Source organism: Aedes albopictus, chromosome 3, assembly GCF_035046485.1.
Source record: "Aedes albopictus strain Foshan chromosome 3, AalbF5, whole genome shotgun sequence".
NCBI lineage: Eukaryota > Metazoa > Arthropoda > Insecta > Diptera > Culicidae > Aedes > Aedes albopictus.
This window is the reverse complement of record NC_085138.1, coordinates 142,876,593-142,893,228: the sequence shown is the minus strand read 5'-3', so window position 1 is coordinate 142,893,228 and position 16,636 is coordinate 142,876,593. Positions and strand designations below refer to the sequence as shown.

General features: G+C 39.8%; 1 protein-coding gene across 17 annotated transcripts in view; it reads right to left on the bottom strand.

Annotated features, from left to right (window-relative positions):
* The window catches only part of LOC109424083 (uncharacterized), a 638,365-nt gene that overhangs the window by 447,196 nt on the left and 174,533 nt on the right, over positions 1 to 16,636 (bottom strand). For all 17 annotated transcript variants that reach the window (XR_009995716.1, XM_062842966.1, XM_062842968.1 and 14 more), the window contains one exon: positions 1,805 to 1,892. Coding sequence is in view for 15 of the 17 variants with exons in the window: in XM_062842966.1 (XP_062698950.1) it covers positions 1,805 to 1,892 (88 nt within the window). In the remaining 2 variants the exon portion in view is untranslated. The remainder of the gene's footprint in view (positions 1 to 1,804; positions 1,893 to 16,636) is intronic.

The following is a 16,636-nucleotide window of genomic DNA, read 5'->3' as shown; positions in this document are numbered from 1 at the left end:
GTGGGAAGTTATCAAGCCGGCTTCATCGACGGCCGGTCGACAACGGACCAGATCTTTACCGTACGGCAAATCCTCCAGAAATGCCGTGAATACCAGGTCCCAACGCATCACCTGTTCATCGACTTCAAAGCGGCATACGACAGTATCGACCGCGCAGAGCTATGGAGAATCATGGACGAAAACGGCTTTCCTGGGAAGCTGACTAGACTGATTAAAGCAACGATGGACGGTGTGCAAAACTGCGTAAGGGTTTCGGGTGAACTATCCAGTTCATTCGTATCTCGCCGGGGACTGCGACAAGGTGACGGACTCTCATGTCTACTCTTCAACATCGCTCTGCGACGAGCCGGGCTCAACAGCCGGGGAACGATTTTCACAAAATCCGGACAATTTGTGTGCTTTACGGACGACATGGACATTATTGCCAGAATATTTGGAACGGTGGCAGAGCTTTATACCCGCCTGGAACACGAAGCATCAAAAGTCGAACTGGTGGTGAATGCCTCAAAAACAAAGTACATGCTGGTAGGCGGAACCGAACACGACCGGATCCGTCTGGGTAGTAGTGTTACGATAGACGGGGATACTTTCGAGGTGGTGGAGGAATTCTTCTTCCTCGGATCCTTACTGACGGCTGACAACAACGTGAGCCGTGAAATTCGGAGGCGCATCATCAGCGGAAGTCGGGCCTACTACGGGCTCCAAAAGAAGCTGCGATCAAAAAGATTTACCAACCCACCAAATGCACCATGTACAAAACGCTAATAAGACCGATGATCCTCTACGGGCACGAGACCTGGACCATGCTCGAGGAGGATCTACAAGCACTCGGAGTTTTCGAGCGACGCGTGCTAAGAACGATCTTCGGTGGTGTGCAGGAGAACGCTGTTTGGCGGAGAAGGATGAACTACGAGCTCGCTGCACTTTACGGCGAACCCAGCATCCAGAAGGTGGCCAAAGCCGGAAGGATACGGTGGGCAGGGCATGTTGCAAGAATGCCGGGCAACAATCCTGCAAAGCTGGTGTTTGCAACTGATGCGGTTGGCACAAGAAGGCGTGGAGCACAGAGAGCACGATGGGCGGACCAGGTGGAGCGTGACTTGGCGAGCATCGGGCGGGACCGAGGATGGAGAGCGGCAGCCACGAACCGTGTATTGTGGCGTACTATTGTTGATTATGTCTTGTCTTAATGATGTTGAACAAATAAATGTATGTTAACAAAGTAGGGATTATTTACTTTGTTAGTATGTTCACTATAAAGGCTAGAAGAAACTTTTTTTGGATATTGTGTCTAAATTGAAATGGCAGTCAATCGTTAGTGTATTTATAATTTTTGAAACATCCATTTAGGATCATACCGTAGTCAGTGCTGCTAAGTTGTGATGAACGTGACTTTGACGAATAAATATTGCGTGGTATTAGCTTCCTATCGCAAAAAGTCATCGATTGTTCTGTTTTCGGATAGTTAGTAAAGCTAAATGAATACATTTTCTCTCGATAAGGTGTAACTGGAAACTTAATTTTTCTGTGGGTACAGGTGACAAAAACTCGAATAATACAAAATTCTATAGCAGTTTAATAATAACAGATATAGTTGACTTGTATTATAATTGCATTTTTTTTTTAGACATGATAGTTGCTGATGATTACAAAAATTAAATAAACACTCTTTTTGTAACAATAAGCTACATTTGCTTTACAAGAAGAGCACATGTTTAGCTTGTATTGATTATGAATAAATAATATAAACAAGTAAAACGCCCTACTGTTGTTATGTGATTTATTAGGTTATAATATAACTTACCTTTGCGAGAGTGATCGCTGCGATTTCGGTGTATTCCAAGCGGAGCGAACGGTGCGCAAAATTTGCTCGATATCGGGTATTTTGCGACCTGGAATGGGATGGAAAATCGATTGTTTATTATTGCGTAGTTATGGGTGAAGAAATGTTATCGCACTGCGAATTATACCTAGTATTTCATTTTTATGACACCTGTTGGCAGGGGGCATGAACTCCGTCGGGTTGGGGAGTAAGGGTAGGTATATCTGCTTATGCTTTTGTAGTAAAAACATAGTAATTTCCATGACCTGGGAATAGTCAGATGGCACATGAGATCCAAAGAAGCATACAGTGCCTTCGTGCCTGCCACCTAATAGAACACTAAGTTTAGAAGCAGGCTTAGTTCCAGTTGAAACGTCTAGAACAAGAGGAAGATATCCTGAGCATGGAAGATGAAACCGCAAGTTTACCACAGAAATCGATTATTGGAAATAAGCAATTTGCTGCGTAACCGCTTCATTCATACACCTAAAAGTGTATGAATGACATTGTTTTATTTATCAGAAATATAAAAACAGTAGATCTACTATTTATTCCAGCAAATGAGCAGCGATTCTTTACATATACTGAAATTTATTGACATTTCGGGAGCGGACCTGGTGTGGTGGTTAAAACACAAGACTATCACGCCGAGGACCTGGGATCGAATCCCACTCCCGACATACTCACAAAACGTGGGTTCTATCTTTGGAAGGGAAGTAAAGCGTGGGTCCCGAGATGAACTAGCCTAGGGTTAAAAATCTCGTTAATACAAACAAAAAAAAAGTTTCAGCAATGCTCGTTGGAGAATAGAACATATTCTTAAGACAGTTATTGTGTGAACTAATTGAAAGCAAAAACGAATACATATTAATCCTTTGTAACCAAGTCAATCACGACAGCTATATCGAAAACGATCGTCATTCCATGGTGCTGTAATATAGTAATGAGTACTCAGCATTTATGGCCAATTGCATCGAGAGATAACATCGATAACTTTCGTTTCCTCAATCTATCATTATCGGGAAACGTGAGTTTGCTCCCCTTCTGTTGCGGTTCGACACATTCATGTTGTTGGAGATAGTGCACCATATACAGGATTATAGGTACAAGTGCATACCCTTCATAAAGTCTGTCGGTCAGCTGGATTCAATCTAGCGTGGTTTATTGACGTCGGCAGACAGTGTGGGTGCACGTCAATGTATATTACCGTGGAACCCCGATAAATCGTGCAAATATTTCATAGAAAAGTATTTTTGAAAAAGTTCTAGCAAAAAGCGAAATCAAAGCATGTGAGCTGGAGTTCGTTGTTTTCTAAAACTGGTAAAGTTTAGCGAGGATTCACGGTACGCACGAGGAGATGACGCCCATCGACAATAGCACTCCCAGTTGACAATTGAATTTCCTGTAGACCTTGAAAACCCCTTTGCGACCATGAGAGGGAAGGTCACTCTAGTCCGGCGAGTAAATATGGCCTGTCAACTGTTGAAAAGAATATTTCCCATAGAAGCTCAATGGGAACAAACAGAGAACGAAAGCGTCGCGTCATGTCTATCTACATACCTACTTAGAGGTTGGACAGCGACATTCGATAAAGGGCACAATCGGATTGATTTCGCGTATTGGTGGCATATAGCAGCGCCACGTGGTGGGTAGGTTCAAGGTCAACTCCGCGTCAGCAGCAACAGCAGTCAGTGAAAGCTGACAGTCACTTAGGGGCTGTCCATTAATTACGTAAGGGAAATTTTACGATTTTTCGACACGTCCACCCCCCCTTGTAAGATTTTTTGTATGAGAACCCAAATATTTTTGTATGGCGCGTAAGATTTCTCAAACCCCCCCTCCCCCCATAAACCCTCACGTAATTAATGGACAGCCCCTTAACAGCGAGGGTTATGGACTTGCGCCAACTCCCTCCATGCTGTTCGGAACCGTTCGATAGTGTTGTGGGTGGACTCGGTGAACGATACCCAGTTAGCAGCTACATAAAGCGCAATACAATCGAACCGAATTGGAAGGTGAATCAATTAGTCATGGTTGGATGAGTTTGTTTTGGTCTTTGGAAGCGTTACACCTTACTGGATGGTTAAATACTGGGTAGAGCCATCGGCAATTGAAATCGAAAACAGTTGATCGCATTTGTGGGCAAGAAAAGTGAAGGCATTTTTATGGGGTGTTCTGCTGTTTTTTTTTTATCTCCCGGTGTTGCCTCCACTCGGCTGTTCAGTGAGCTATGTAACACAATGGATGTGGGAAGTTGCAGATAATGGATCGGATATATTTGTGGGTGTTCATCGAAAAGGTATCGATGACCTTTAAAAGGATAAGGAGAAATTCAAACAAATGGCTTAGCTCGAAAAGTTGAAGGACAAAAAAGTATGAACACGCACAGAGCAGCGGAAAGAATCAATGCACTGTGGACATTTTCCGTGTGAAAAACCGTGTTCAAAAAATTACTTCAATAACAATTACAATTCACCAATTCATAGCAAAACCTGTGCAAAATAGAAGCCTCTATTCAAATAGACCGATAATAGACAATCGACAATAGACTAATAGACGGCGCACAATGGGAAAAATGGACTCAAAATCACAATTTTTAGAAACCACTGGTTTAGATAAGACCTATTTTCATGTAAAAAATGACAAGGAATCGAATGGTGGTCTCGTCTTGTGCACTATTTTATTGCAAAACATAACAAAGAAGTGAAGATAAACCTCTGCCGCCGGTATATATTGCAGAAAAATGTTTGATACTACAGCATACGCTGTTTTCGATTGAAGTTGAACATTTCACGCCGAACATTTCTATAGGTCCTAAGTGCAGATGTCTCCTCTCTTTCGGTTATAGCGTGCTTGTATTTCTAAATTATGATTTACTTTTTTGCATCCGAAGGTAGAGTAAACAATTCTTTTGCGATCCACGCATCACAAGTTGCCAACATGTCCACTGTAACACCAAGGGCGTAGCCAGCTTTTCGGCCAGGGGGGGGGGGGGGGGGGCGAGCACCCTTACACTGAAAACCACTTTGCAGTAACAAGGAGTTCAAATACTTCATCATTAAAAAAAAAGTGAAGTAGGTATGAAATATGGGTGATTAACAGGAATGGTTCAATGGAAGAATTATATATGTTTATAATCCTGAGGAATTCCTCAAGATATTGCTTTAGGAATTTCTTAACAAATGCCATCATGAATTTGAATTTATCCAGCAGTTTCTCCAGAAATTTCTTTAATATTTTTCAAGGTTATTTTAATGTAGATATTCCAGCAGAAATTAACTTCGGAAAACTTGCAGTAATTCCTTTGGGAATACCTTCAGAAATTTCTTCAATAATTCCTCCAGAAGTTTTATTACGAATTTCACCATGCATTCTTTTGAGAATTTCCCCAGTAATTCTTTACAAATATCATTCTTAATTTCACCAGAAATCCGTTTGAGAAGCTCCAGAAAATACTTTAGGAATTCCTCCGGGAATTCTTTCAAAAATTCCAATCAAACCAAGATTCCTTTCCTTGAGGAATACCCTAAAAAATTTTTGGAGAAATTTCTTCGAAAAATCCTTTAATGAATTCCTTCGGAATAACCGGAAAAAAATCTTTGAAAATTTCTAAAGGAATTCCTTCGGAAATTCCTGGAGGAACATCTTTGAAAGTTGCTAGAGGAATACATACGGAATTTTTTAAAGGAATCAATTAAAAAAAAATTCAGGAATTTATTTTGAAAATCCTTGAGGAATTCCACCGGAAATTCCTTGACAAATTCTTCAGAAATTTCTTGAGGAATTCCTTCATTTCTAAGGCTCCTTGAGAAATTCCATAAGACATTACTTCGAGAGTTCTTCTACGATTTCCTTTAGAAGATTCTTCGGGAATTCCTTGAGGAATTTCTTTGAAATAGATTTAGAATATTCCTTGAGGAACTCCTTCGGAGTTTTCGTGAGGAATTCTTCCGGAAATTCCTTGAGTAATACCTTCAAAAATTCTTGGAGGAAATCATCCGGAAATTTCTGTGAGAATTCCTTCCCAAATTCCTGAAGCAATTCTTTCGAAAATATTGGAAAAAATCCACTAAAAGTCTCATGAGATATCCCTTCTGAAATTCCATAAGGAATTTCTTTAAAAATCTTTCAAAACTTCCTTGAAAAAATATTTCGGAAATTCCTAAAGAAATGCTTTTTGTAATTTTTTATTTCCTAGAGGAACTCATTCGGAAATTCTTTGAAGAATTCCTTTAAAAATACCTTGATAAGGAAAATTCGGAATCGGAAGTTGTTAAGAGAGTTTCGAAATTTTTTTGACATATGTCTGAAATGTCTTATGGAATACCTTCGGAAATTTCGTCAGAAATTGTTTGAGAAGTTCGTTGAGGATTTTTTTCGGATTTTTTTATAAATCTTTACGAAATTCCTCAAGGAATTCCAGCAAAAGATCCTTGAGAAGTTTCTTCGGAAATTCCTCAAGAAATTGCTTCAAAAATGTATTGCGGAGCTCCTACGAATACTTGAGAATCTTCTCCAAACATTCCTTCAGAAACACGTTTGGGGATTACGTGAGAAAATCCTAAGGAAATTTTTGGAGGACAACCGTCAAAAATTTTTGGAGGAATTCATTCGGAAATTTTTGGAGGTATTTCAAGGCAAATCCATAAGAAATTTCTTTAGAAATTCCGGGAGGGATTTCTTTGGAAATTCGTAGAGGAATTCCTTCGGAAATTCAGGAGAAAATCCTTTGAAAATTCCAGGAGAAATTCCTTTGAAAATTCCTGGAGGAATTCCTACGAAAATTCCTGGACAAACTCTTCCGGAAACTCATGGAGGAATTCTTCGGGAAAATCCTGGAGGATTTCCCTCGGAAATTCTTGGAGGAATTCCTTCGAGAATTCGTTGAGGATTTCCTTCGGGAATTCCAGGAGGAATTTCTTCGGAAATTCCTGGAGTAATTCCTTCGGAAAATCCTGGAGAAATTCCTTTCTGAAATTTCTGGAGGAATTCCTTCGGAAATTCATGGAGGAATTCCTTCAGAAAATCCTTGAGCGATTCCTTCGCAAAAGTCCTGGAGGAATTCCTTCTGAAATTTATGAAGGAACTCTTTCAGAAATTCGTGAAGGAATTCCTGGAGAAATTCTTTCGAAAATTCCTGGTGGAATTCCTTCGGACATTCATGAAAGAATTCCTTCGGAAATTCCGGCAGGAAATCCTTCGAAAATTCCAGGTGAAATTCCTTCGGAAATTGCTGGAAGATTTCCTTCGGATATTCCTGAAGCAATTCCTTCGGAAATTTATGAAGGAATTCCTTCGGAAATTCCAGGAGGAATTCCTTCGGAAATTGCAGACGGAATTTCTTTGGAGGATCTCCTTCGGAAATTCCTGGAGGATTTCCTCCGGAATTTCTGAAGAAATTCATCCGGAAATTCATGGAGGAATTTCTCTGGAAATTCCTGGAGGAATTCCTTTGAAAATTCGTGGAGGAATTTCTTCAGAAATTCGTGAATGAATTCTTTCGGAAAATTTCTGGAGCAATTCCTTCGGAAATTCATGGAGGAACTCCTTCGGAAAATGCTTTAGGATTTCCTTCGCAAAATTCATAGAGGAATTCCTTCGGAAATTCATGGAGGAATTCCTTCAGTATTTCCTGGAGGAATTACTCCGGAAATTCCTCGAGGAATTTCTTTGGAAATTCGTGGAGGGATTCCGTCGGAAAATTTCTGGAGCAATTCCTTTGAAAATTCATGTAGGAATTCCTTCGGAAAATTCTTTAGAAATTCCTTCGCAAAATTCCTGGAGGAATTCATTCGGAAATTCATGGAGGAATTCCTTCGGAAATTCCAGGAGGACATCCTTTAAAAATTCCGGAATTCGTCCAGCAATTTCCGAGGGAATTTCTCCTGGAATTTCCGAAGGAATTCCTCCAGGAATTCCGGTAGGAATTTCCGAAGGAATTTCCGAAGGAATTCCTCCAGGAATTTTCAATGACATTCGTCCAGCAATTTCCGAAGGAATTCCTCCAGGAATTTCCAAAAGCATTCCTCCAGGAAGTTTGGAATTATTTTGTTCAGGAATTTCGTAAGGAATTCACCTAAGGATTTCCTCACTAATTTCTCTATAGATGGATTTCTGAAAGAATTCCTCCAGGAATCTCCGAAGGTATTCATCCAAGATTTTCTTAAGAAACTGCTCAAGGAATTTCCGAAGGAATTGGTCCAGGAATTTTCGTAGGAATTCCTTCGGGAATTTCCGATGGAATTCCTCCAGGAATTTGCAAAGGGATTCCTCCAGGAATTTTGGATGGAGTTCCTTCAGGAATTTCCAAAGGAATTCCTCCAGGTATTTCCGAAGGAATACCCTCAAGAATTTTCGAAGATATTCCTCCAAGAATTTCCGAAGAAATTCCTTCATACATTAAAAAACATACGAGGATGCAGGAGAATTTTAATTTTACTAGTCAAAAACAGCTCTGATCATCTAAGTTTTTTGGTTAAGTTAGAATATAGTTGCTAGGTCAGGGGGTGGGGGGGGGGGGGCACGCCATGACCCCCCCCCCCTGGCTACGCCCTTGTGTAACACCGTAATAATTTAAAGAGAATCAGAGGAAAGAGAGCATCTCTTTTGCAGATTGGACCTTTAGATATGTTTGTCTCCATTTCTATATTGTCTAGATCACTGTAATGTCCCATTTTGCCCCATACTACTTATCAATTGTGGAAAAATAGTTTTTTCATACTCTCAAGTGGCTTTCAATGAAGAATCCATGCAAATCAATGGAAACGTGATGGAAATACTATTTAAAAATGGGATAGAGTTGATTTCCACTATGACAGATCACGGGATGTGGCCTATTTTGCCCCAATTCTCCCTAAGTTTCATGTTTCGTTGAAAATCTCTACTGAAGGGCTGCATCAATTAAAATCGTTAAATATTTTAGCAAAGATGATCCACAACGAGGGTGGTGATACATTTACAGCTTGCTTATATCACGATAATGTCCCTTTTTGCCCCATATTCTTTAAAAAGTAGAAGAAAAAGTACTCTTACGAAACGAGACAAAGTTGGTTAACACAGTAGAAGAGCACGAGATATACCCTATTTTGCCTCAATGAATTCTAATTTTCATGTTCCGGATTAGCAAATGAAGATTTCCGCTGATGATCTACATTCACAACGAAGTTGTAGCATTTTCATGTTACCAATACTACGATAATGTCCCATTGTGCCCCATTTTCCATGAATACTATGAAACATTTGTTTTTTTAGGTTTTCAAGCTGTTTTCGACGCATCCATGTAAATTATAGTAATCACGATACAAATAGTCCTAAAAACGAAATAAAGTTAACCCTCTAATACCCAAATGTTTTATTTTGATCTAAATATCATTTTTCGTCATCTAAAATCGATTTAAACATGTTTTGGAAGATGATTCTTTTTAATTCTCGATTTCGTGAATTTCAGTTTTTGATTTTTCTAATTTTTATTTTTGAACATCCCCACACTTTTATATTTTTCCTGGAAGCCAATTTGGGAAACGGATTTTTTGAGATGAAAACATTTTGAGATTTTATGATTATTGTTGAAATATTATTATTTAAATTTTTTTCACAGAAAATTGTACTTTCCGTGTTATTTTAAGGAAAATAATTTTAGAGTGTATTCGATTCCCTTTAACTATTAAACAAGGATAGAATGATTTGGGAAAAATTTAAAATATGTTAATTGTAGTGATTCAATACAAAATAAACAACGACTTCTAAAAGGTGACTAAAACATCAATTTTTCAATGATTTAAAAAATGTAAATACGCTTTAAAATACACCAAAAACCATTTTGAGATATACAGAACAGTCCTAAATATCAGCCAAAAATATAAAAACATTGATTTTCCACGAAACAAAAATTACAAAAATGCTCAAACTATACCCCGTCTAAAGGCGGGATTGGGTATTAGGGTTAATTTACACTATTGCAGAGCACGAGAAGTGATCTATTTTTCCCAAATTAACCCCAATTTCTATGTTCAAAATTTAAACAAAAACCATATGAAGATCTTCACGGATAATTTCGGAAAATTTCTATAGAAATTAACCCTTAAAGGATATGGACAACTTTTTTGCATTGTTTTACTTATAGCTTTGGACCCAGTGGGTGGATTTTCAAAACCAAAATGTTTTTATCAAGGGGATTAGTTGTGCTATCATATGCATATATGGAGATTATGTTATGCTAGAACATTTTGGAGATATAGCTGCAAATGTAATGTACCGTCAAACGGGGTTACTTGCAACAGCGGTGTAACTTGCAACACGATGACATACATACACTAAATGTGAAGCATTTTCTAATAATAATGAAAACTAGTACGCCCTACTATTTCGGTTATAGAGATTATGTATATCAAAGATCGATTTAGTATAAAAATTAGCTTTATTTCTTTGTTTATGGTTTAGCTACACTGTTAAAACGGATTGCTCATTTTATCCATAAAAACAAGTATGAAAATCGTGCTTGACCTCTCCCTTATGGTAAGTGCGATAAGTCTGATGATCTTGCTTGCAGTTAGGGTACCTAATAGTAAGTTTAGCTAAACGATAAAAGTTTGATAAACTTATCGACTAAGTAATGCAAAAAATCATTATTATATTCGACAACTACTATGGGGTAAATTGCAACAGTTGAATTTGACGAAACCTTCTATTATTTATCTTCATTTCACGATATATTTGACAGAAATAACCGAAATGGATCATTTGTTGATGACGTAACGTGTTCATTTTCAAATGACATTTTTTTTACATTTTTTTTGCACGTTTGAAGGTCATTGTTGGGAAATACCACATTTTGAAGTTTTATTCATGTTTCATCATGTTAAAAGCTCAATTTTTGTGTATGAACGCTGTAAAGCAATCACCAACATCAATTCTGAACCTAGATGGAGTAAATTATTTCAGTTTAATACCCAAATTAGCGAGTTTGACATTTACAAAGTAGAATAGGTGTATTTCAATCATGTTAATTTAGCTGAAATTGCCAAACACCACCTCAAACTGAAAACTGCTTGAAGATGACTCACTCTACCTTTTCAAGAAATGACAATAATCATTGTTGACATTTTGTAATGAGTGCTAAATCACGAGAATCATATATATTTTGTGTTTGAGGGACGTGAGACCTGTTGCTAAACGATATACTCTCGCTTGCAATAACTATCAATCCCGTCATGAAAAATTATATGTTAATTGGTTAGTGTACATCTTTTCATGGTATGTTTCATGCATAACATCAAAAATTTACAATATGACTAAATACAAGAATGTTAGTGCTGTTTAATGATAGCTAACTTAGCTTCATGTCCTATGTTGCAAGTTACCCCACAGATGGGGAAACTTGCAACAAGCATGTATTTCGCACCTCCTGATTAGGTGGCAACGTATTTTGGTAAACCAAGTGCTGCATAGTATTCTACTTGGGGTAATTAGCGTACACGATGCTTCACAGGATGTTTCAAATGTTTAGATTTTCAATGAAATTGCTTCAAAGTCGGAAAGTGTTGCAAGTTACCCCATTTGACGGTACACCACTTGATCTCCATTCATTCCGCGTTTTATTTCTATGTACATGTGATATATTTCAATGGAAATTGCACAATATTATTTGTTTGGGTTGGGACTGTTAGATAGAAATGTCTTATGTCCTTTTACAGCTGTAACATAGATCTCCAGGTTATTCAAAACGTCCAGAAGTTTTGAACTTTGTCTACTGAATACAAATAGTTGTGTTTACTTTTTAAAGCACTTGAACTTGCTGAATAACATTCAAATATACATTTTGAAAAATGAAATGATAGTAGTCAACTTAAAATAGCTCTGGAGTTCTGATTGTAAGGCCTTTACCTGTAATACTATATCAAACTAATGTATGAATATCAGAACTGATTGCATTAGATCCATACATGTAAATCAGAGTATGAAAGACTAACTGCACATCAATGACGATACCTTAGGCCATCCAAATCATTCTGGAGTTCAGGCCTTTATATCTACACCAGTAATAACGCATTGGGTGCATTTAAAACTTGGTATAGTGCGTTTTGGTAGTCATAGAAGATCAGTTGAACCATATGATACTTGTATACACATTCTAGAGGCATCCTGGATCATCCGAACTATTCTGAAGTTAAGAAATCTGGTTTGAATTTGAAATGGTATATGAACAGAAGTGCACAAACATCAGAATTTGCCCATTTGATTCATACACATAGTGCAAGCCATGGGAGAGAAGTTTCCAGAGCATCAGAGATATCTGAGGTCACCTTTCAGTATTATGTGGTAAAGGTCTTCAGATCTACACTCATAACAAAGCACCCTACTCGTTCAAAACTTGGTGCAGTGTGTTTCAGTAGACATAGATGATAAGTTCGACCATATATCATATGACTTAAAGCTTTTCTAGATCATCCAAACCATTCTGAAGCTAAAATATACGGTTCTCATTTGTAATGACCTACCAAGTGCACTAATATCAGTATTTATCTCATTTGATTCAAACATATAACACAAGTAGTGGGAGAGAAATTTCCAGCACATCAGCGATATCAGAAGCATCATTTTTTTTTAATATTATATGGTTAAGGCCTTCAGATCAACGCTCGTAACAAAGCATCGGCTAAACGTTAAACTGATTTATAGATGTAATGCTAATAATGGGAGACCCCCCTTTTACTGGTAGCCGAAAAGTTTTTTTTTGTATATTGTACATGTTTTTGCTGCAAAACGGTGAGTCGATAAGGAGAGCGCCCAACATAGCTCTGGTCCTCACAAGTACCTACCTCATGCTTCCACGGGTCAAGCGATGACAAAGACCACCAGCTAAGAGTAGTGCAGCCTGGGCACTGTTGTCCTTCTGACTTCAACTAGATTGAGGAGGTACGATTTCGAGCGGTTGTTCACCAAGGAGGTGCGGCTCAAACAGCGTCTGTTCTGGCATCCAGCGGCTGAGTAAGAAACGCTGCACCACGCCCAGCTAGATCCAAGGTGGTAGCCCCATCAGCGTGGTCGTCCTAGTGTTGGTTGGGACGTTAAACAGAACTGGCACGATGGCCCTCCGGCGAGACAGGAGTGTTGGCGTAGGCCCAATAAGCCGCCCGTAAAAATCCCCATTGTGAATAACATAGAAGAAAATACGACTCGATACATTCGGCAAAGACCCACGCGACGAAATAAGGACTACGATTGGAAACTTGGAACATGGAATTGCAAGTCACTAGGTTTCGCAGGATGTGACAGGATAATCTACGATGAACTACATCCCCGCAACTTCGACATCGTGGCGTTGCAGGAACTTTGTTGGACTGGACTGGAAAAGCGGGCATCGAGCGGCTACCTTCTACCAAAGCTGTGGCACCACCAATGAACTGGGAACAGGATTTATAGTGTTGGGCAAGATGCGGCAACGTGTGATCGGGTGGCAGCCGATCAACGCAAGGATGTGCATGTTGAGAGTTAAGGGCCGTTTCTTCAACTACAATATCATCAACGTCCACTGCCCACACAAAGGGAGACCCGATGACGAGAAAGAAGTGTTTTACGCGTAGTTAGAGCAAACATACGATGGATGCTCGCCGCGTGACGTGAAAATCGTTGTCGGCGACATGAACGCGCAGGTAGGAAGGGAGGAAATGTACCGACCGGTAATCGGGCGAAACAGCCTGCACGCCGTATCGAATGATAACGGCCAGCGATGCGTAAACTTTGCAGCCTCCCGTGGTATGGTAGTCCGAAGCACCTTCTTCCCCCGCAAAGATATCCACAAAGCCACCTCTGGAGATCACCCGACCAACAAACAGAAAACCTTAGACGATGCCCACCAATGCGTGAGTAAACCCAAATTAGCAACCTCCTTCATAACGCACGAACCCCACCAACCGTTGCCAAATCGGTTTGAAAATGACAACCTACCTGCCCGGTGCACAGTGGGTTCATATATTTGGCAACCATACCCAACCGTTGCTATTGCGGTTGATATCATTTTTTCTTCATGATTTCAACCTGAATAACAAAAACAAGACAGCTTTCTACGAGTAAAATATAAAAAAGTGATTATCGTTGATAATTTTTTAAACTGTTGTTCTCTCATGCATTTAAGATTGCGTTTTTCACAAATGGACACATATTAAAAATAAAGTTTAATCCCGCAAGATACGATTGTCGGATAAAACTGAAGAACGATGAATTTCTATATATGAATATTCGTATAACGTCTTTCAAATTTCCACTGGCAGATGTCTTCGGTAATGCAATATTGCAAGCCCCAAGTAGAATAAAAATAGGTGACATTCAATTAAATAAAGTGTCAGCTGACTGCATGGTTCCAATCAACACTTGTCCGCTTCTCCAAACACTCGTAGTGCTTTTCTAAAAGACACTCTGCAATTCTTCAGCAATTCCTTCAGGGATTTCTCCAGGAATCGCTTGACGAATTTCTGCAGGTGTTCCTAGAGATTCTTCCACGAACTTTTTCAAGGTATCTTTTAGGAGTTCATTCTTGGAGTACAATAGGGTTACCGTTGGAGAATCCTCCAGGAGTTCCTTCAGATATTTTCTAAACATTGCGTCAGGGAACCTTCCGGAAGTACCTTCAGAGATCCGTCCGTCAGGAGTTTCGTCTGGAATTCCTCCTGAAGAACATTCAAGGATTTTTCTAGAGATTTTGTCAGGAATTTCGTCGGAGCATCCTCAAGGGATTCTTCTTGAAATTCCTTAGGAGATCCTTTCCGGATTTTTTTTTGGAGATTTCTCCCGGAATTTCTTCAGATTTCTTCCGGGATTCTCTCTAGAAATACTCCTGGAATTCCCTCAGGGATTCCCTCGGGGATTTCTCCAAGAATGTCCTCGGGGATTCATCCAGGAATTCCTTCCGGGATTCCCCTGAGAATTCCTATCGGGCTATCTCCGGCAATTCCTTCGGAGATTCCCTCGGGCATGTCTTTAAGAATTTTCCCCTTGATTTCCTTTCGAGATTTTTCCGGGAATTCCTTCCGGGATTGCCCCGTGAATTGCTTCCCAAATTTCTCCAGGGAACTCCTTACGAGATTCCCCCGGGAATTCATTTTGAAATTCCCCTGCGAATTCCTTCTGAAATTCCCCTGGGAATTCTTTCCGAAATTCCACCCGGGAAAATTTTCCGAAATTCGCCCGGGAAATCCTTCCGAAATTCCCCCGGGAATTGCTTCTGAGATTCCCCCGGGAATTCCTTCTGAGATTCCCCCGGAAGTACCTTCCGAGATTCTTCCGGAAATTCCATCCGTGAATTGCTTCTCGGATTGCCCCGGCAATTCCTTCCGGAATTCAACCGGAAGTTCCTCGCGGGATTGTCCCAAAAATTCTTTCCGGGATTCCCTCAAAAATTTCTTCCAAGATTCCCCCGGAAATTTCTTCAGGGATTTCCCTGCATTTACTTCCGGAATTGCCCTGGGAATTCCTTCTGGGATTCCCCTGGCAGTTCCCTCGGAGATATCTTCAGAAATGCATTCAGGGATTTCTCCTAAAGTTCTTTCAGGGATTCATCAATGAGTTCATTCAAGGATTTCTCTAGAAGTTCCTTCAAGGAGTTATATCATAGATTCTTAGAAGCGTTTCTTCAGGGATTCTTCAAGGATCCCTCCTGGAATTCCATCAGAAAATCCTCTAAAAATTTCCTCAGGGATTAAAAAAAATTGAGCGAAACACTTGAAGAATTATTTATCAACATTCTAGAACTTTCGTACAATTGAATATGACAATATGAGGAAAAAAATGATGGTATCATTTATTGCTGCTGTTTTTGTTAACGATATGAAGTACTACTACCAACCACTGGTGGGGAGATGAGGTGGTATTTCACCAACGAAGATGTGAACGCACGGTGCGAAAACGGGTGGGTATCAGAAATGAAACCGATTTGCACACCACTACTACTCACCGACTTACTACGCACTGGTGGGGATAGTCTTATCGATGGTAAATTCTTCTCGGATATAACCAATGTCCGCACATACCACAGTGCGAATATAGATTCGGATCACTACTTAGTAGGTGTATGCATGCGCTCAAAACTTTCGACAGTTATCACCACGCGTCGAAGTCGAACGCCGCGACTCAACATCGAGCAGCTGCGTAACGTAGAAGTGGCTCAAGACTACGCGCAGCAGTTAGCAGTAGCCCTACCAACGGAAGAGCAGCTTGGCGCAGCTACACTTGAAGATGGCTGGAAGGACATCCGATGCGCCATAGGTAGTACCTCGGCTACAGCACTAGGTTTCGCGACTCCGAATCACAGAAACGACTGGTACGACGGCGAATGTGAACAGTTGAAAAACGAGAAGAATGCAGCATGGGCGAGAATGCTGCAACACCGTACGAGAGCGAATGAGGCACGTTACAAACAGGCGCGGAACAGGCAGAACTCAGTCAGGTTGAAGAATTCGTCATTGATATCACCGTCATCATTGAAATTTCGAAAGCAGTTTTTTCGTTCAAAATACAAATGTTCATTATAAAAAAGTATTCACTGTATTCTAGATGGAGAGTAGAATACAGTGAATGCTTTTTCATTGTAAACATTTATGCCTTGAAAGAGAAAACTGCTTTTGAAATATCAATCATGACTATAATATCAATGACGAATCCTTCAACCTTAACTATCTACAAAACGCTGATTAGATCGGTAGTGTTCTTTAGGCACGAAACATGGACCCTACGTGCAGAGGACCAACGCACCCTTGGAGTTTTCGAACGGAAGGTGTTGCGTACCATCTACGGCGGAGTGCAGATGGAAGACGGGACTTG